At 40.0% G+C, this 22,500-nt stretch overlaps 1 protein-coding gene across 4 annotated transcripts in view; it reads right to left on the bottom strand.

Moving 5' to 3' along the window:
- LOC137997346 (forkhead-associated domain-containing protein 1-like) overlaps nucleotides 1-22,500 on the bottom strand; it is a 113,959-nt gene that overhangs the window by 50,560 nt on the left and 40,899 nt on the right. For all 4 annotated transcript variants that reach the window (XM_068843283.1, XM_068843284.1, XM_068843285.1 and 1 more), the window contains 7 exons: nucleotides 19,394-19,634; nucleotides 18,804-18,914; nucleotides 17,710-17,829; nucleotides 16,854-16,968; nucleotides 15,144-15,357; nucleotides 6,945-7,224; nucleotides 4,731-4,850 (listed from right to left, as the gene is read on the bottom strand). In XM_068843283.1, the coding sequence (XP_068699384.1) occupies nucleotides 4,731-4,850; nucleotides 6,945-7,224; nucleotides 15,144-15,357; nucleotides 16,854-16,968; nucleotides 17,710-17,829; nucleotides 18,804-18,914; nucleotides 19,394-19,634 (1,201 nt within the window). The remainder of the gene's footprint in view (nucleotides 1-4,730; nucleotides 4,851-6,944; nucleotides 7,225-15,143; nucleotides 15,358-16,853; nucleotides 16,969-17,709; nucleotides 17,830-18,803; nucleotides 18,915-19,393; nucleotides 19,635-22,500) is intronic.

Raw genomic sequence — 22,500 nt, 5'->3', positions numbered from 1 at the left:
AATGGGTGCATTGACTTAAATGCGAAATTTGCATGGCTCGCATGGCTCGCTGGCTTGCAGATTTAGTAGACCCCAACGGTGGAGTTGAACACGGGGAAGAGTTGTGGACCACAGGAACCCCAAGGCGGGGTACTCAGCGCTCCACAAGTAGAGCAATGTAGTCATATGGTAACAAGTTTATCACAGGATACTAGAGAAGGTCAGCCATTAGTTAATGATACTGACAGAGAAGTAAATGTGGTGGATGTCCTTTCAAAAGTTCTAAGTCAGCCTAAAGTGGAATTTTGATGGGGACCCGTGAACTATATTTCCTTCATGCATAATTTTGAAACATGTCTGGAGAGTACTGATAATTCTAGGAACTTGCAGTTGTTAATCCAACATCGCAAGGGTAAGGCTCGTGAAGCCGTGCAAAGGTGTGTGAACTTACCAGTATCAGAGTGATATAAAACAGCAAAAAAACTCAAGGATCTGGCTCCATTGAAAAATGGGAGTGGGCAAGTTCTGTTAGAATTTCAAGACAACTTGAAGTCGCTGACCGTACATTAAAGGGCATGGGATCTAAGTATGTGAGCGAACTAAAAACACCCAAAGAGAACTCAAGAAGAAATTGCCATTCTTTTTGCAAGGGAAGTGGGTGGAACATGCTGGTCAAATTATCGAGAAAGTAAAAAGCCCGAATATGCTGATTTCCTGAAGTTTGTGAAGACAAGGACCAGGCTTTTTAACAATGAGTTCGGCGAAGATCTATTATCTGTTGCTTCAAGGGAAGGGAGGAAAGGAGTCGATAAGACCGTTAAGCCAGAACTGAGAATCATAACCATGGCAACAGGTTTACCCCGTGAACAGGATAATAGGGACCTTTAAATTCTAGGACGAGGACGAGAACGAGTACGAGATTTGACTGCCCGGTTTTAGCGAAAATTCTCAGAAGATTCATAATCCGAACGATTAATCTTACTCTTTGTTAGCAGTGCAGGTTGCTCAGTTATTCTTATTGCTGGTAACTTGACCTTTTTTGCTGATCGAAAAATGCCAAAACCGCCACCATTTTGTTGACTTGCTTTGACACGACGACATTTTTTGCAAAACCTCGTACTAAAATGACGACGGTATCACGTTTTTCCCGCCAAAATGACCCTGGTTAGCGCGCGCTCACTGTTGTTCATTGAGAAAATCTCGTACTAGTAGTCGTTCTCGTCCTAGAATCTAAAGCTCTCTAATAAGGTCGAGTCCAAGGATGCAACCAAGATGGACACCACACTTTGTTGCACCCCTCCACAAAGGAAGAAATTGAGGAGTGAACGAAGGTCAGCTAACACCCCCGTTAATTGGCATAATGCATCGCGAGTTGAGAATCAAGAGCAGGGGAACAATCTAGTAAATAGAACTGAGAACGAGAAGGTATCAGTTAGTGTTGAAACTGGGGCCGACGAGAAGCGAATTTCCTTGGGTGTCATTCCAGTCAAAGTAGAGGCCAAAGGGGGAGAAGAAGTGAGACACTTATGCTCATTTGGACAGTGGGAGCGAGATCAGTTTGTGTAAAGAGCAACTGCGTGAATCCCTTGGGATGGAAGGGTCAAGGTCACGTTTTCAGCTAACAGGATCTGAAACCTTGGAGGGTGTGATGGTAGACCTAGTTGTGATGTCTTTGGATGAGAGTGTTTGTGAGGAGCTATTGAATGTTCGGACCGTTGTAGAGATCCCTGTGTCTGATAGTTGTATCCCAAGTAAGAGTGATGTCATGGACTGGCCTCATTTTAATAAATTTCCGTTGGAAAAATGCAACGTGCCTTCTTCTTCTCACCAACTAGTCGTTCCGCCAACGGTCAGCTTCCTCACTATAATCACTTTGGCTGTGGATCAAACCACAGAATTAAACGTCAATGGCGGATTGATCTCTCCGCAAAAACGCTAAGAAATTCTGCCGTAGGTTTCACGAAAAACAGAATTAGCAATTTAAGAAACTCTTTCCAGTTTAAACTTCACGAGTAAACTAAAACTATAACTAGCGCAGGTTAAAAGCACTCACCGTATAATTTGTCGATGAAGAGTGAAGTAATTACGATGCACAACCCGAATGAAAAGCGTTAGACTAATATTTGCAAACTTTGAACTAATGAAAATGTATGGTACTGTATTAAAGCAAGTCCATCACTCCCGGTTCCCCTAAGCTCACTTTTTACCATAAAAAAGTGGGTAAAATGTCAATGTGTGAACACTCCAGTGCACTCCATCATTCTCCAGTATACTTGCGCCATTATTTTCTTCTCTTCCGAACATCACTTAAACTCACGCCATTCCTTTTCACATTTTCCGAACATCACGATTATTCATTTTACTAACAGGATTCAACGCTCTTTCTCCAATCACGATACTCATTCCTGCACATGCACGCAGCTACTCGTAAAAACAGAGAAATTCAACTCGTTTTACAACTGGATTGCCATATGGCAACCCAGTAATTATGGCTTCCATAAAAATTTCGTAAGAAGCCCCTTACGCCTTTGAGAACAAGAAATCAACAACAGTCTATCGCGAAAGAAAAAATGGCCGAAGAAAGAGAAAAAAGGCACAAGTTCTTCACACCGAGTAAGAGAAGGTTTCAGTTGTACAGTTAACAGAAGATGAACTGGAGGCCAGTAAATATTTGCATTGATTTTCAGTTGAAGGTTAATCACAACGGTAGCAACAGAAATTCTGTGCGTTGAAAAAAAGAGTGTTTACTCCGTTTTTGACTTTTTGCTTGTTTTGCCTCCCAAAAACTCAAGTTAGCAATCGTCGTTGTATTTTGAAGACCAATTTGAGTAACTGTTTAATATTTAGCGCAAACAACTTTAGCCCAAGCTTATTTGTTGAGTTGACATAAATAGGTGCGATTACACAGGGAACTTACCGCGGTAAATGACCCTTTTACCTTTTACCGCGGTAAATGACCCTTTCACCAAGGGAAACTGCGTTTAGTGGATGTGACCGACATTTCACAACGTAAATATCCCGCGGTAAATTTCCATGGATACGTCAAAAGAGATAAAACAAAGCGCAGTAAATTGCTTACGTGAAGATACTTAAAGAGAGGGACGTGTTTGCAGTGATGCCGACTGGTTATGGAAAAAAAAGGTTATCTTTCAACTGTTCTGCATTTCAGTAAAACTCACTGACTAGCCTAATACAAGACCAAGTCGAGGAGGGAAATTCGCGGGGCTTGAACTGCAGTGCTCTACAGGATATGAAAGATTTTTTTAAGCAGTCTTCGGCAAATAATATAATATTCTCATCGGCGGAGCAAGCGCTCGACAGTGTAGTGCTAGTGACTTAAAACGGATCTTAAAAGATACATGCTGAAAACTCGACGAATCCCACACTGTGGATTTGGACTTCTAAACGGTAAGCTTATCAGCAGTAAACTCCATTTTACCCTTGCCTCTCTGTCTGTCTTCATCAGCCGAGTTAAGATGCATAAACTGTTTGCAGATGTGACTCGTATAATTACGTAAGCTTTGAACTCCGGGCTTTTTCATTTAACAAGAGGTTTTTGGTCAGCTTGCGGCCATAAACTTGACATTTTCCGATAATTTATCGGTGCTGCGATAAATTTGATGATTTGGCAAATTTTAATCCGATCCTTTCGCACATCTTCGCTACTACTGTCGGTGCAGATTTTCAAAAGATACGCGACCACGTTTCCCTGTTACTTCACACTGAAGTATCATTTACAAATTTACGCGGCAATTTTGGCTCGCTACATTTAGAACTTTCGTTGGTTCGTATTTGCAACTCGCATGTGTTTATTTCAGGTCACGTTTGTTGACACTTCTTGTTGATTCTATTGCCTGGTTATTTGACACAATGCAAATGACAACATGTCACATTCCAAGGAGCGGAATTCAAGAAGGGGTGGCTTGCAAGCAGGCTTTTTTCCCGCCCCAATCTTCTCGCGGCTACATAAGACCCTGCTCGCAGGCTAGTTAACATGGTATACTAAAACCCAGGTTTGAGGCAATGCAGGATAATTTACCATGGGAAATGGCATTTGCTATGGTTTGTATCCGCACGTAATGTTTGTTTGAATTTGATGCGCTTTGTCCTTCTTTCAGCCGCTATCGAAGAGTTTTTCCCGAGTGCTGGTGAAATACCCGATATTAAAAGCTCCCAGTCCATTTAGTTTGATGATTCTCAACGTAAAAATCTAAATGGGAGCCCCTGTAAAAGTTCAGAAAATGAAGATTTGTAAAACACGAATAAAACTTGATTCATATTATTTTGCTGGCTATATTGACAGTTGACAGTTCATTTGAAGTGGCTTTTTTTAACGCCCACTGAATACTGCAACATTCGACCAAGGCCAATATTAAAAGGCTATGCGATGCAAGGAAAATTCACCACCTGACTCGTGAATTCCACATTAAGTTTCAGTGAAAAACCGATATATCGCACTCATCGCTTGGCAATGCGGTTCTCCGCGTGTAATTTAACGAGGAATTCCCGCGTCAGGTGGTGAATTTTCCTGTAGAGTCTTTTCTTCTTGGAATTGCAAGAATCTTGAAAAAGGTCCTTGTATCTTGAGGTACGTTGCTGGTTACGACTTGAAAATTCAACAAATAAAAGTGGCTGGGCGTTAACAGATAATCATAAACATACTGCACTTCCTGTCATTACAAGTAATTCACTGAATGTACCATCCAGCTAAAAAGATTAAGCAAATTGTATTGACCTCAGGTGGGTGTTACCTCTTTTTCAATCATCTTTATCTTTTTCTCTTGCTTTTCAATCTCAGACCGAAGCTGTTCTTTGTACTCATCTAGTTTACTTCCTTTTTTGGCAGTATCCTTTTTCTGTTTCTCTAATGCCTACAAATAAAGATATAACGAAACATCAACGATGCTGTTGAAAAAAAAAACTTCCCTCAATTTCAAGGAATTTCACGTCTTCCTTTGCATGGAAACGAATTTTCTAGATAACGAACATATAGTGAACTTATCTACTTCCTTTTGGAACTTTATCAGTAGCTAACAGCACAGGTGTCCCAAGCTCAGTGCCAACATGCAAAAATATAAGGATTTGTATGGGAATCCCGATAAAAGACCTAAAAGAATAATTTTACTAAACAACTCTCAACTAAAAAGCCTAACCTTAAAGCCATTGTGGGTGGCTTCCTTCCTGTGTGTTTATTCCCCCCAGATTCGACGCAAATTGAACTATTATTAGAATAGTTCCTCGGTTGTCAACGGTTATACCAAGGCTGAACACTGAATAGACCATTTTACTTGTGTGCTCAGTTACCGGGCCTTTGAATGAAAGCGAGTCTGGAGTGGACCTTGCTTTGATAGAAACCTCACTGCTTTTCTTGTGTTGACAATGTTGTTCTCATGCTAATTAGTAGAAATTTACGTAAGAAAAGCAGTGAGGTTTCTATCAAAGCAAAGTCAACTCCAGCCTCACTTTCATTCAAAGGCCAGGAAACTAAGCAGACAACTGTAAAATGGTCTATTCTCAGGAGCCCACCAAATGGAGTCAAATATCCTTGGATAAAATGTTCCCACGGTTACAATTCCACCGTAGTATTCAAGGGAAAAGGTTTTCTTCCATTTCAATCCGCTAGCCGCGAGATCGAAGCCCTGCCAGCGACGTCAGGCAGCTGTTGGTGTCCCAAACGAAACAATAAAACGATGGGAAAGATCCTTGTACACTTTGAACACAACACGGCGACCGTTGAGTTTGGCGTCCCTGACGACGTTACCAAACCAAACTCAACGTTCACTGTGTTGTGTTCAAAGTGTACGAGGATCAGGACGGAAGCAACCCACAATGGCAATGAGGCTTTTGCATTTCTCTGTAATTGTTACTGGTGTCTCTAGAGCTTGATTGAAAACGTCCTATACCCTGCCACTCGAACAACATATTCTACGTAGCCGGCTAACTAATCGGGTCAGTATACAACATGGACCGCGTTTTATACCTGGTCGTCGTTTTATAACCAGTCCGCAGTCAACATTTTATTCTGACTGCTAACTAATTAATATGTATTTCTAGTTCTTGATGCATACCGCATAGACAGCTTTCCATTCAAGTCATTTTTAATAGCTTCAAGATTAAAGTTGTGCTTTAGTAACTCAAGTCAAGTAAAGAGTCACAAAACATGTGTTGGCATGTTTATACACAAGCTTTATTAAAGATGACAGGAGCCAACAACGATTGTTCTTTAGGAGGGGCATTTCACAGCCAAATCTGACAATAGGGTAGGGCATTTGTAATCCATTTTAGCCCGAGGAAGCGGGAATTTGAACGATCCAATCTTCAAAAGTTCAAATGCCCACGGTTTGCCCCACACTGAGCTTGGGGCACCTATGCTAACAGGTGAAAAATAAGGTTAAATCTATTACATCATAGATTTCTTGGAAAATGCAAATTTCAGGATCGCACGTTTGCTCCATGACTTAATTAATTAAACTCTCAGCTTTAGCATTTTCGAAGAGCGACATGAATGTCTTGGTAAACTACAAAAAGTGGGTTACTGAGTCAGTAGCTGAAACTGAAGGTTCTCCTATCGTCCTGGTGCCCACTTCCTGGCATCTTGTGTCCCTATATTTTTTTGGACCCTAACAGCCATGATGAAACAATGATTATGATTCTGAAAAGCCAGCTTTTAAAATGTTTGCAAGATCAGAAAAAGAACAACGAAAACAAAGTTTCCATTAACAGATACAGAGGGATTTGTAGCACCTGAAACAGAAACAAAAGTTTCAGGACTTCAAACTCATCTGGTGCCCGATCCCGGTATATGGTATGATTCATTCTTCCTCACTTTGAGTACATGAATGAGGTGTGACCATTACCTAAACTAAGTATAGATCAATTTGTCAATTCTAGTTTCTTACATGAAACCTCGCAAATTTAGCTCTTTAGAATAAAATGATGAAATAATAGTCGCTTAATGTTTATACCTTATGTTGTTCAGTGAGTTTGTCTTCCCGGGAATTTATCTCCTTTTGCTGTTCGTCGACCAAAGCAGACAACTGAAGCAGCTGTTTTCTCTGCTCTTCAAGTTCAGCATCCTGTTGTTTGATTTTTTCCTCATACTGCTCAAGTTTTTGTTTTTGTTTCTCACTTAACTCGCCTGCCATATCAGACATACGTGCTGTAGCTCCAGCCAGATCTCGTCTTAAGCCTTGCACCACATCTCCCTGACTTTCAGCTTCCTTCTTTGCCTGTGCTGCTTCCCTTCTGTAGTGAGAAACCACATACCAACATTAAATTCATAAAAATGCAGAAATATGTGGCATTCTTGCGAATACGGTTTCAGCGTCACCTAAGTCGACATGTGGCTTACGTGAAACATGCTTACGTTTTAGTGAGAGCGTTAGTTTCTAAAGGCAGTACCAATTCTTAAAAGTGAAATTTGCTCGGGTAGGGCGCAAGTTACAGCTTTACTCAGGGTCTGCCTGATTTATTCCAAATCGATCAAGATATGTATATTTTTAATTATTGCCGAGGTTCAATAAGAACACACCCTGCCCTCAAAAAAAAAATTGACGCTAAGCAAAATTTTCTTAGAGAAATTAAAGACCACACCACTAAACCAGCAACCACGCCCCTTACTCACTAGTAATAGTTGACACTAGAGCTACCCCCTGTTAAGTATAGTTGTAAGAAGAATTCAATGTGTCCAGAGCCCAGGTAGAAGAATGGCCGTATACATACGAAGCAGCTTTAGCATAAGACAATAATTATTCTTGTTGAAGCCGGGAGAGAACAAATCGCTTTATCAATGCTGAAAATGAAAAGGATGCTCCATAGTTTCGTGTCGTTGGAAATGTAAAAGGTTTGATCATGCAGACACGGTGGTGTACAAGTAGAAACAGAAACGAAAGGAAACCCAAGGTCAATGTTTACAGCAATTTTGTCACTGTTTGAAATTGTAACTACTAAAAATGATGAAGTCTGTTAGTCTTGAATCAAGTAATGACTAAGCACTGATGATGCACGATTCTACGTCAGTGCATTATTTAGATGTCCTTGATCTTGATTTTGTAAGCCGTAGGTACAATACACAGGTCACAGGTCACAGATCACTTTTTAACCGATACAGAAAGAATCCTAAACATTCATTGAAGCTAACCTCAGGCCTAAGTAGGCCTTAACAAAGGTTTTTAGGGCTAAATTATGCTAACACTGGTAAATGGTTAGGGTTGTTTCTGCAATGGTAAAACAATGCCCTTTGACTTGTGACCTGTGTTTTGTACCTGCCCCTTTGTAATCGCAGATATATTAAATGAAACAATTTTACCCCTCTCCATTTAAAAACAGGAATTGTTAAAATCTGACCTGCTTGTGAACGAAATGAAACGGTGTTTTATTAATGACAAGTACATGGAATAAAAAAATTGTGATGAAAATCCCTCTGGTAACAAAATTATAATTCGGAAATGCGAGAGTATTTGCAATCCCCAACAATGCTTTCAATGCAGCTACCGATGACATGGTTTTGCATGTTTAGTACTTTCCTATGTAGCTATAATTTATTCGAAAGCTTGCTAACACTTTGAACGAACTAAAACTTACAGTCTCCAAACTCCAGCAAAAATATAATAATAACATGCTGCCTTTTTTTTCAACACACAGTCGACAGAATACTGGGATCAGTACGGCAGCTATTACAACGGCTCTCGGGATTTGCTAAAAAAACAATGGAACAGACAAACAACCAATCAACTATCTCCGGCACCCTTGTGCTTATTTCACAAGTGAGAACCGACGTGAGGTTCCACAAGCACGACGATTCGCACGCCATCTTGAATCTTATTAGATCTACTCCGACGGATCTTGATATCAGCAGGCAAGTCAGAAATTTAAAGAAAACGACAAAACTTTTGAAATTACAAGACATGTTTCGACAGAAACTTCTGTCATCTTCATTTGATTAATGTACAAAGCGTTCAGTTGAATTTATAAGTCGGAAAAAGTGCTAATTTTGCCAGAAAAAACGGACAATGTGAGATTTAAAAACGTGACAATGTGAGAATTAAAGGGACGGCTTTAGATTTACGTGATGCAGTTGTTGATCAAGAGAAGGTTGTTCTCTTTGAATATGAAAAGCTTCGTTTACCCTCTCTTAATCAACAAAAGTTTTGTCGTTTTCTTTAAATTTCTGACTTGCCTGCTGATGTCAAGATCCGTCGGAGTAGATCTAATAAGATTCAAGATGGCGTGCGAATCGTCGTGCTTGTGGAACCTCACGTCGGTTCTCACTTGTGAAATAAGCACAAGGGTGCCGGAGATAGTTGATTGGTTGTTTGTCTGGTCCTTTGTTTTTTTAGCCAATCCCGAGAGCCGTGTCGTTTTCTTTAAAAATCTACTCCGACGTTACTACGCTTGCGTATGCCAAATTTCCCTCGGCTTGTTTCACTGTGTGAACATCGCAAGCTCATCCTTGTGCTTACGCTTTTAGCGGCCGGTTCGTTATGTTGCGTCATTAGCGTTTTCAACACATTTTTACTAAGCCTCTTGTGGACTGGTTAGGATCAATTTTACCTTTTTTCTAATTTGTGACGACAGGGAATTTTTGTCTTCGTTCCTGTCATGTCATTCAGAGCTGAGAAATCATCAAGCATGGTTCACGCGAAACATGCATGGCTTAAACTTTAATTACGTTACGGTGTCCTAGCGCATTTGGACCGCCAGCGGATTTGCATTCGCGGCGGCATTTCGTAGATGCAAATTTGTAGATGCAATGAATTTTCCTTTCTGACAGAAGCTTATTAAATAACGCACAAGGAACTCATAGAATTGTCATGTTATCTTTTTAATAAGGAAAAAAGCAAAGTCAGACTTAAGCTTCAGTTAAAGTAGATAGAAGCGTTGCTTTTTCTTCCATTTGATATTTTGAATGGCCGGCGCTTCCACAAAGGAGGTGCCACTTTTTGAAGTAACACCTCTTGGTTGGAAGACGCAATCTCTAGAAGTTGCCTTGACTACAAGGCTTCAGGCCTCATTCCTTTTTTATAACTGAAATTGTCCAGTCATGAATTCTCGTATTAATTACCATTAAGGCAATTCTTGATCAAAAACGATTCTTAAAACATAAGCAAGCGAAAACGTTAAAAGCCGACGTTTCGGCGTCATCATGACACCATTCTCAAGGAAAAGTGAGGCCCGTTTCAAACGTCGAACTTTTCATGTGCCGAATCTAATGCAAATGAGCAAAAACAATAGATTTTTCTCATTTGCATTAGATTCGGCACATGAAAAGTTCGACGCTTGAAACGGGCCTCATGAGTAAGTAATGCGAAGACTTGATTTCTATAGTCTCTACAAATTAGGATAACAAAGGATTACAAGTTCTTCAAGTGCATTCACTTGAAGAACTTGTGATCCTTTGTAATTATGCTAATTCCTAGAGACTATAGGGGTGCTCACCATTTAGCCAAATAATCCGGATGGAATGATCGTTGCAAAAAGGTAAGCGATTTTCCGAATTAATGACCACACAGCATTCCATACCGCATATTTTTATAATACTCGATCTTGTGAGAAAGGGCCTGGAAACGGAAGGATTCCCAGAAATGGTAAGAGCATTTCGCGAATTCCGTTCCGAACGGAAAAAGAGGACTACCTCTGGAGGTTGTCACAATTTCCGAAAAGATTTTCTGGAAAAGTGCCTTTCCATTTGACCTCAAACCGAAATTTCCGGATTTTTTGGTTAAATGGTAAGCACCCTAGAAATCAAATCTTCGCATTACTTATAACTACTTACTTTGCCACTGTACTTATAATTACTCACTTTGGGTTATGTTTATTCCTCTAAAGTTGCCATTTTCCTTGGGAATTTCAACCTTGGGAAGAGGGGTTATGTTGGCACTCTTCCACGAACTCAGCCATGCATGGGTTTGAAGGGACAGGATCCATATTTTAGCAACCACAGGAGTAAAAATTTCAGCATGGTCCTTTCATATCCAAAAAGGGATCTGATCTGGACCAGTGGCTGTCTTCTTTAAACCTAGGAGTGATCTCCATACCTGCATTTCGTTTACGCGTGAAATTTCGGCATCAGATGGAACTGATATGGGCTCTGGTTTATGATAATCATTATCAGTGCACAATTGACCGAAAAAGCAGTTGAGATCCCTAATTTGCGCTTCGCTTAGTGTATAACGAGAAGAAGCTTTATAACTGCAGATGGCATTTGTTATTTTCCACCGCTCTCGACTTTCGATACCATTAGCAGAATTTAAACGAACTCTATTATCCATAATGGCTTTGGAGATTCTCTTCAATTGATCTTTATGAGGACCTATTCCTTTGGCCTTGATCTTCAACTCATCGCGTGACGACATTTTTACTATTCTTAAAGGTACAAGTATTCATAAGTTCCAGAATGTTTGTCTCGAGACTTGTCACAGCGTCTATACATTCTAAGAACTCTAAGGAAGGAAGGGTACTGTCAAGCGGAGTTGGATAACTTATTCAGCACTTAAGTTTTTCCTAAGCTTGTGTTCGGAATATCTGTATATGGTTCATCTCCACCAGAACTTAATACAATACAATGTTTCCTTGATCGTTGTCATAAACGAAGATATACGTCCTCTCCTGTTTCTATTATTAATTGCTAAAAAAGACCGATAAAGGTATTTTCAAGAAATTAAGCGAGTGGGAAGGTCATCCTTTACATCACTCCCTTCCTCGGATTAACCTTCCTACCCTTAAGCTGAAAAAAGTCAAGCATACATTTCCGATTTGTAACTAATGTATATTTCGCGCTTTTTTTTTAGTATTTAATAGTTACAATCAATGTAACACTTGATATGTATTTTATCAGTGAAATAAAGACTACTACTACTGCCTTGAGAATGGTGCTGTCATGATGACGCCTGAAACGTCGGCTTTTAACGTTAATATTCGCTTGATTAAGGTAATTCCCTTGAAAATGACGTACTATCCAGATTTTTTGAAGCTTGACACAATTGATATTTATACACAGGACATTAAAAAAATGCAATAAAAAGATGGGGTCACCCCGCTTGTTTTCGCGCTGTATGCCCTTTATTCTAAGTGTTTTTAACCGAATTACGCAGGAACCACTCGAAGCTAGATCAACCGGAAAAATCGTTGTTATGTAGCAAAGGTACTGAATATTACTGAAAACTTGAACCCACTTGTTTGTCCAGGCTATAATCTTTAAGTACAGTGATTTCAAATTGTTCAGTCTTGCAAAGAAATGTACGCAAATGGGATCGCTACAGTCATCACGTTGCACTCAGTGTCGGTCTCCAAATGCAGTTTCATGTCATTTACATGTAAATACTACAACTTCTACTATCCAACTTTTTTTCTTCTTGAAATATGCTTTCCGTGTACCTATGACAAGTAAATAAAACCATTTAAAATGGGGGGTCACCGTGCTCGTTTCTTCGCAACACGATGATAAATGAATCGCCTAAAAGGGGCAATTCTCCTCATCGCTACTCCGCATTATGACGTCATTATGCGATCCCTTATCGCGCATGCGCAGCAGACCACCAGATACCAGTATATAATACCACTGCTCGCCGGATTTGTCCTCTTCCTTTTTCGTGCAACAAAGCTCAGGTAAGCCGACTACTCTGTGGTCATTTTACGGTGACCACATGTCAATCTATCATGAGAAGTCTCATGTTTTGTTGCCGAATTTTTGAGATGTCCTAATCTCGTTATGCTTTTTCGGACTTTTATTGTGCCAGAAACGGACCCCTCTACAACACAAACAAACGCAGATTCAGAGAATGAATTATTAAGAGGAGATGATGAAGAGTCAACGACCGAGCTCACTCAAGTTCAAATCAAGTCTCTCTATCATGAGCTTCAAACTGACAAGCTTTCAGCTTCCGTCGCTGAGATGAGTGAGTTTTTCCGTTCCTTCAAGACCAAGAATACTAGTGCAGAAGTTTCGGAAATCGAAACGGGTTCAGGCACTAAAATTAATGCTCGGCTAAAGGAGACCTACCATTACCGCCGTCTAAGCGTGGAAAGTCCGGGCAAAGTACCTCGGCGCTCGTTGGAGTCAGTTACGACCCAACAATCAGGCTCCTCTGATTCAAATCCCAACGATAGCCTCATTCTGACGAAATGTTGGCCTCAATTTTTGACGAGTCAACTAACCTTGGCCCAAAGGTGAATGTACATTTGTCTACACGTGTTAACGACTCGTTTACAAAAAAGCCCCTTGAGGATAAAATGAAGGCTATTGTGGGACATACAAAACCCCAAAGAATTGCGATATGCTTTGTGTCCCGAGGGTTAATGAAGCATTGTGGAGCGATTTGGAGAAGCCGGCTAAAAGCCGCGACCTTGCAATGTAAGACATGCAGAAATGCATGCATGGCCGTTAATTGAAGCCATTCAAATGACCAAGGTGAGCCGTAAAAACAAAACTCCAGTCGACTCGAAGCTTTTATTGGAATCTTTGAGGAATGCGTTAACCTGTCTTGGTAACGCGTCGTACCAGGCGTCAGTGAGGAGACGTGAGTTTCTTAAACCAGAGCTAAGCAAGAATTTTCGCTCTCTGTGCTCTTCTTCGTTACCACTGACGAAGTATTTGTTTGGCGATGATCTATCTAGGCAAGTGGACGAGATTGCTAAGGCCAATAAGATAACGTCCAAGGTGGTTACCAAGAAGGCCAATTCAAGCAACAGGTCTGACCCGTCGCAAACCAGGACCCCGCAATGACAATAGATCCTCTGGCGATTCTTTTTTACCGGGTCGATCCGACTCGTACGGAGTCATGATCCATTCTTCTCCGTGATCTGTGAGTCTATAGCCACGTTTCCACAAGCAGCTGAAAAAACATGTCGCTGTTGCTTTTGCAGAATATTTTCTCATGATCGCACCCAAATACGCAAGATGCACAGACGTGAACGTGAAAGGGACTTATTTCGGGGAGATCGTGGTCTTCAAACAGAGACATCTCTTAGAATATAAACAGATTCCCTTGAACGAGACAGTTGTTGCAAGGGAAGGTGGCTCCAAAAAGAACTGTAATGTAAAAATTTTCCCTTGGGGACTCTTTATTGATATTCATGTGTTAGACGATGAAGTGTAATGACGCTTTTTGTTTTCACATTTACATTTTCTTTCCGATTAACGATAATTCCTTAATTGCAAGATATAACTGCTACCTTAACATTAACAAGCTTCTATGACGCAGAAATATGAAAAAAATGCATATTTGTGAGTTAAAATGGAGCTCGGGGTAATCACCGTGGCTAAAGCCAAATTTCCAGGTAAATCGCTTTCCGTATTCCAAACCATTCTGACTCAGTATTTGAATTTACTAAATTACGAAACTTTTGCAGCTTACAAGTTGAAAACGAAAATTTAACTATGTGCATACAACATTTTTAAATTCTCATATATTGTCTCAAAAATCCTTCGAATTTCTAGTTTCTCCAGGTCTATTTTGCTTTTTGAACGTCTCGATTGAAAAAGAATAATGTTGTCGTTATTTTGCGGCTTACAATTTGGGTCGGATCGTGCCTGGCCTCGGGTCGTATGTGGGCTGAGTTTCAGTTGATCTCAACCTGACTCCGAGGGTTTTTCTCCGGGTACTCCGGTTTTCTTCCCTCATCAAAATCAACTCGCAGTCAATTACATGACTGGCTGGGTTTGCGGTGCTCCGGCCGAGATCACACATGGATCGTATGGAGGCAGCCGTGGGCGCCTTCACATGCATTCCGTCCGATCCCGTTGAGCCGGTTGATCCTGAAAAGCCCTTGTAGGGAGCGGTCAACTATAAGCGCACATTTACATTTACATTTACATTTACATTTACATTTACATTTACGGATACGCTCCTAAAATTGAGGTTGAAGAGAGGAGTTCGGCCACTTAAGACGCCATTTCCTTATAAATTTCACCCATAAGTCATTACATTTCGCGCGATGCTATTATGGTAATAAGATTTTAACTCATGGATATTAATTATGTCCGGTCATTCTGCGCCATGCGGAGTGTAGTGTTGCTGCAAGGTGGACCACTGCTTCAGATACCAGGCTTGAACGAGATTCGAACCCATGAGCGTGCGATGGCACACCACTACTTTGTTTTGGGAAAAGTGATGTTCTGTGAAAGGAAAGGATTGCGATTTTTCCAATTTTGCATTGCCACTTACCTTAGCAACAAAACAAGTTGTTCTAATTTGTAGATATCTGACTTCAAAGTAGCTTCCACACTTGTCTGAGGTACAGTCTCTGTCTCTGCTGATATTGTCTGTGGTTTGGACACTTTTCTTGGAGACTGAGGTCTGGAAGAGCTTTCAGACTCTTTCATTGAAGTAGTGGGTCGGCACGACTCTTTGTGAGGAGAAATTGGCCGGTTTCTGGCAGCTAAAACAAAACAGAAGCGGTTTTAATCACTTCTGAGGTGAATCGGGGAAGAATAGGGTTTATTTCAATTTAAAAGGTGTCACCAACGATTGAACTTAAATGTTGTGTTGCAATTGAAAAAGATATCAGTATTTACATCCACAAAACTGGGCCCAGTTGTTCAAAGAACGATGGAGCTTATCTGTAATTTGACTGGAAGGAAGCCTTCATAATAGTGCACCATATCTCAAGTATATTTCGTCTACAATATTAATCTCCCCACCCAAAGCAATCATGTGTTTTTCCATTCTTACCTCACACAATTTTGCTTTTTATTGGCCAGGCAAGATGCAAAAAGTTATCAAAACTAGCAATAATTTGGACCCAGGACAGTGATGTGAGAGGCATGGGAATATTCTAGATTTTACGTCACAAACTGCTTGCAGTTAAAAATTTCTTTGAAAACAGTAATGCAAAGCAAAATGTGAATAGACCCATGCCTCGCGCATCACGGACGTCGGTCCAAATTACTGCTAGTTTTGCCAAGTTTGCTTGCGCGGTACAGTAAAAGTGAAATTCTAGGTAACAATGGTGACATTTGTTGGCTTTCGACCGGGAGATTTATACTAGGAACAAAATATATTTAGGTGCACTTTAATTGCAGCTTATTTTCTGATCAAAAACAGTTTCCCCAAAAATTTTGGGCTTCAATTTTGAGACTTTTGGTTTCCTTCAGCATAAAAATATTACATGGTTAACGCTTTTTGGACGGGTGAAGCTTTTTGAATTGTTGCAACATCAACGTATCTCTATAAATAAAAGAAAAAGCGTATTGCTGCAAGCGAGAACTCATTAGCAGAGAAGAAATCAGAAAACATAGACTTTCTCGACACGGCGATAAAACTGGGGACAAGCTCTCATCTCCATCCCCTATATATAAATTCCGGTACATCAGTGCTTCACATGGAGGTTAATAGCTAAGCTGCTTTCAATACATTTTGGAGCCAAATTTGAGATGTCCTCTGGCTTGACAACAATGGGAGTCAAGTGAATGACAAATATCATCCTTGGCACCTAAACTCAAATATTTTTCGTTCCTAATATGAATCTCCTCATCCAAAGCGCAAACATATGTCAGCATTGTTACCCGGAATTTCGCTTTTTTCAGTGCGCTGCAAGCGACGACCCTGATGTGAGAGGTATGAGTCTTGTCTCGATTTTACGTCACAAACTGCTTTGCATTCTTGTTTTCAAAGAAATTTTGCATTATAAACCAGTTTGTGACTTAAAATCGAGAATAGACCCATACCTCTCACATCACGGTCGTGAGTCCAAATTACTGCTAGTTTTGATAACTTTGCGCGTCTTGCCTGGCAGATTAAAAGCGAAATTTCTAGGTAAGAATGGTAAAACGGGTTTGCTTTTGACAGGGAAATTAATACTATAGACGAAAAATATTTGAGGTTAGGTGCACTTTAAGGGTGTTACCTTGCACGTTTAACCTTCACTTCACCTACCAGAGGTTTGTTTGTCATAAATGGATTCCTGTTGCAGTTGTTTATTTTGCCTTGTTAGTGTTAACAGCCTCTCTTCCATCGCTACTATGGTGACCGCGTGTTGCTGAGTTTGTTCCTTTTAAAAGCAAAAAACAAAGCCAAAATTAAATAAGACTAGCCACACCAAAGGCATTCCTCTTCAGACAAGTTGCATAACGGCTTGCTTGCTGGGAATAAGGTATGTTTAACTTCTTTTGCCTCTAAAATAATCTGCGAAGGATAGAAAGGTCCTCCATTCAAGATGAGTTGTTTCTAAATGTAGCATGCAGAAATTAGACCTATTTCAAACCATTTTTGCAGGATGATTCACCTTTTTTTTTTCAATCCACTTCACTTACTCTTGAGTTAAAGCTCTATAAAAAGTAGTTTTTAGGTTGTTTCAAGTTGAAGTAACATTCAAGTATTTCCGCTCAAAAGAACCTCTGTAATTGACAAGAAAAATTTTCAAGCGACCTTTTAAATAATCACTACATTTAAAAAAAAATTATGCTGCAGATTTCACTTTTTTTTATAAAGTTGTCAATCCCTTGCTATTGCAACCTATTACGTCACACAGTTACGAGCAAAAATTGCTGTTTTATATGAAACACAGCATAGCTGCTTGGTGATACAGTACTGTTTAGCATTCTTGCCAACAGCACAGTTACATTTCTCCATGTGTCTCGATTGTACAATCAGTAGCCGGAGGGGACCTTTCTTCAATCTTAACGTCTGGTTTTATAGAGTGGCACAGGAAGAAAAGGCACAAAAATTAGTCAATTCTTCAAGGACTTTTGGTGTCTCAATGCAGGCTTGTAACGATGTAAGGCAAAGTCACCTTAAAAGAAGCAACTTCTTCTTCCTTGAATTGCTTGAACTCTTCCTTCTCGAGTTCAACACGGGCCAGATGTTCCTTATAAGCAGCAGATTTTTCTTGAAGTTGGGTCTGCAAGTATTTCTGCGCGACAACATAACTGATAAGAGGGGATATGAGTAAAAGACATACTTGGATTGCGGAAAGAAATATTTTAAGGCTGTAGATCAATATAGTTACTCAGGCGTAGCGAAAGAATGATGTCGATTTTGGAGTGCTAAACAGTTTCAGTTCGCACGGTAGTCATTCTGTTTGTTTAGTTTCGGAGAACTGACAATTTTCTTATTCCCTACGCTCTCTCACCTATTACACTTTATTATTGAGTTCTTATAAATAACCTTTAAGTTATTGTCACTGGATTCATAAGCAAATATTTTAGCCTTTTATTGTTTAAAAGTCGTATATAAGCGGAAATTTTATGAACTTGAACTTCGACCTGAAAATGATTGCAGAACGGTCGAAACATCGTCATTTTTATCGCTTCCTTTTACCACTAAAATAGAGGATAAAACTAAATTAAATGTACCTGTCAGGGCAAGCAGAAAAGTCTTGACCTTGCTTTGATTTTTAAAGTACTCACTGAATCTCAAATATTAACTTTCCTTGGCAGTGAATTCAACAGAGCTGACTTCAGCAGCGACAAAAAAGAAACGTCCACGATTTTTCGGACAAACGTTTTGAAAGATGAGATTCAACTGTAGTGCAAGCACTTTAAAAACAATGACAGGAATCTAAAGTTATTTGGTAGCCAGTGAAATTTTAACAAGACTCTGAGGTCTTTTTTTTTACTTTCGCTTGTCCTTAACTTTTCTTTTCAGTCTTTTCATAATTCCCTCGTCGTTTCATGTTTCCTGGACAAATAGCTTTTCCCGCAAACAAAATGAGGCCTCTTGTTTATCCAAACTTATACTACAGCGAAAACGTTTCGTCCCAAAAGAGGTCACATTTTTACGATTTTTGAAGTCATGCGGCTTCTACGACAATCAGATGAAATACTGGCGAGAGAAAGAAATCAACGCATGTTAGAGTAGCGACAAAATAGCCAATTTTAAGGTTACCTCGGCTTCTTTTGTTCTCTGTAATTCGTCCTTGGTTTGTTCGTGGTGATATTTTGCCGTTGATAAGGCCACCTGGTGATTCTCCAACTCCTTCTGGTGGTCGTTCAGTAACTACAAGATAGAACTAGAGTAAAGATTCGCCACATTGTGCATGTTTGTACTCACTCTTTTGACGCTTTATAGTCTTCAGATAAAAAGTCTAACATAGGGTGACACTGAGTTGGCACTACCCTTTTAATGGAAAACGACGGTAAAGATGCATTCACCAGAGAGAGAAACGTGCAAGGAAAAGATCTAGTTTGTTTTATTGCATTCAAATAAGTCACTCCTTTCTCCTTCTTTGTAGGTTCGCTGTTAAAGGAATATTATTCTATCTTGAACAAGGCAAGAAGGTGAAACTTGCTGCAAGTGAAATAGTGACGGTTTGGAATAAGGTTAACAACACTTCTTTTTATCAAAAGCATGACTACTAGAACAGGTCCACAGTAGCATAAGGACAACTCCTTTAGTAGACCTAGAATAGACTTAAAGTTATTCGGTTGGTGGTCAGGCTGAACTCTACCGCAACATGTAATCATGTCCACGCAAACCTGTTGTAACTGCGTGATACTACCATACTGTGACTCCATAATCTTCCTTTCTGCATCCACAGCAGCCTGTATTCGTTCTTGCTCCTTTTGTTTCAATTCCTGTATCAATACGTGTTGCTTCTTCTCTTCTACAGATCTCACTTCAGCCACAGCTCTGGAAATAAGTTTCTCCTCTTCTCTCTTCATATCCTCGCGTAGTTTAAACAAAACGTCTTGGTGAGTCTCTTCCATTTCAGCAATCCTACAAAAGATAAAAAGAGTTGCCACGACGCTTGCAATCTATGCACTAAATGTAAAAGTGCTTCTGGAGCAACCTTGTCTCATTTCGTCACAACACTGCTTTTTAACTTGGTTTAAATACAGGTTTGGGGAGTTCACTGCTTGATTCATGACGTTTCCGCACCGTGCGCGGTGCCTCTGAGTTTTGTCTTATAGGGGTTGTGCAGAGTGATGTTTCCTGATATTTTTCCGGGTAGCTCCTCTAGAACAATATAATAAGCTTTATTAAGGGCCTGATTACATGGTGAATGTCAGCCAGGGCTGAAAGTTCAGCTAGGCCTCTGAAAGAAATCCTCTTAAAGTGAAAGTGATTGCATGTAATCAGGCCCTTAGTATACCAATATGGATCTTCCAACCTAATTTACAAATCATGATCAGAAAATTGGCACGAGAAAAAGTTGCAATTGCTCGATTCGGAACATACCATGATAATACTCTTTGTTTGTCCACCCAAATGTTGAATCAGCATTGTTTCCAGTTTCTTCTGGGACTTACAATAGTCCCAAGAGAAAACAAGAACAATGCGTATTCAAAATTTGGGTGGACAAACAAATAATATTATCATGGTATGTTCCGAATCGAGCAATTGATTTAATGTTTAAAAATGGCTATGCATGAAGAATTGTGGATCTCTGATGCCAATGAGTTCCGGACTTAGGTTCCTCAATACTAGGTAAATGATTGTTGTGACACCAATTTAATTAAGGATTTGTTTTGGAAAGGGGGGGCGGGGGTGGGGGTTAAACGAAATTAATTTCAAGCAAAAAATCCCAAAAAAATCCTTAATTAAATGAAGCCAATTTAATTAAGAATTTTTGTTTTGGATTTTTTGCTTTAAATTATAATTGAAAAATAAAGCCCTTTTAATTTGAGATACATAACTATGATCAAAAAATCACTCACTAGCTTAAAATTTCAGCGTGTTACATAACTGTTAAATCGCAACTTTTTAGATATGCAAAACACGAGTTTAAAAATCTAAAAGTCCGAAGCTCCCATGCTGCATATTAATTAAGCCGCATACACACACATTGCATTCTTAAACCAGTGAGTCTATGGCGTCATTTTCTCTTCGACCCAGCTCTCTCAAGATTTTAAAGTTAATGGCGGACCAATAAATAATAAAATTCCAGTTAAAATAAACAGGTGTCTTTTTAAAATTAAAACTTAAAACTTGGGTCACTTAGTGTTTAGTGAACATAGTTTTGAAATCCAATGAAAAAGAAGAATTATTTTTTGGTCGTAGTAGCACTTTCAGCCAAAAATAGCCAATGTAATTGAAGATTTCTGGAAAATTACCTTCTACTGTTTTTGTGGAGTGTGCTCTTCCAGTACATCACAAAAAAGGTTACAAAAGATTCAGAGAGTAAGTTACACATGGGATCCCCAGTTATTAATATGTCCTTTGCAAAACATAGTTGTGAGTGTAAGCTGCAATTAGTTTGTTTCAAAGACAAGATACTGGTCTATCCGGTGGCCGTTACGCAACGCAAATTACAAGTGATTTAAATTTCGACGTTGGAGGAAGCCAAAGGTGTTTAAAGTCACATTAAGATCAGGGGATTTATTTGAGGCCGGAGGCTGGACATTTCGTCCGGTGGTTTCCCATTCCATGTCCGGCACTTTGATGCCAATATTTGAGGGATTTTTTTATTTTTAATTATTACAAGTGTGACTGATTTTACTGATTCTGAGTGTTCTATTTCTAAAATTTCCTTGGGGGGGGGGTTGCTACCCTAAGGTAGCTCGCGCATTTGGCGCTTGCAAGGTGCCTTGCGGCGCTAAAAATGTCACGTCCGCTGCTTTCAGACATATGTCCGCTTCTTCACAAAGCTGTCGAGAGCCCTGTCACATGTCCCAGTAAGATCTCGAAAAGCCTGACCTTAAAGGACTTTCGTGCATAGGCACAATGTCATTGTCACTGTCAGGCAGGGCAATTGATCCCAACGGTCTTTTTTCAAACGCACCGACAAAAAGGTGAAGGGGTAGGAAATTTTTTTCTTCAAATGACTTAAATAATTAGAGTGTAATGTGAAGTGCTAGTTTTGTACCCCATATGAACCATGTGAGCGTTAGCCCTACCAATGGACAGAGACAAACTCTGTCCAGGGTGGGAATTGAACCCACGACCTGCGGGTTAGATCACCACTGCTCTACCGACTGAGCTACAAGGTCAGACGCAGGCCGTAGCAACTGAAGAATGGTTCCGACAAAATTTCCGACCAGTAGGAATCTACTCATCCAGAGACCATATTCATAAATGGTGGCTAAGTTATTATTCTTTTGTCTTTATGCTAATCTTTCTCAATAGCTTCGTCAGCGGGAACAAAATTTAAAAGAATTATCTCTCCAAAGTGAGGCTAGTGAGAATTAAACTGCTAACAGCTTGCTTTTGTTCGGGCTTTAAAACGAGACTCTGGTTTCTAGATTCAGTAATCTAACGTGAGCTGAATTGCTCCATTAACATCACATTCATGCACGTTAGCAATAGTAAGCATTATGACAAAAAGTGTCCTTTGTTGTGACAAGCTCGTCTTGCGCTGATTGACACCATTAGAGCTAACCAATTAGAAATCAGCAGCCGCTGGTGGACGCAGCTACCGAAAAAAGGCCGGTTTTTGGACCGGCCCAGACCTATCCCCTCTTCCAATATGGCGCCTGATACATTTGTCCGTGTTTCGTGGCGACAACATCATCTCCCGTCGTTTTGTAAAGTTACAAGCAGAAACATCTTCAGAGGAAGGAGAGAAGTGATCCTCGCACTTATCTGGACAATTAAACTGGATTATCTCTTAAAGACACCTGAAGAATTCAGGTGGCTCCACCGG

Source organism: Montipora foliosa, chromosome 3 (assembly GCF_036669935.1).
Source record: "Montipora foliosa isolate CH-2021 chromosome 3, ASM3666993v2, whole genome shotgun sequence".
Classification (NCBI taxonomy): domain Eukaryota; kingdom Metazoa; phylum Cnidaria; class Anthozoa; order Scleractinia; family Acroporidae; genus Montipora; species Montipora foliosa.
The sequence above is the reverse complement of the archived record's forward strand: the minus strand, read 5'-3'. Positions and strand labels throughout refer to the sequence as shown.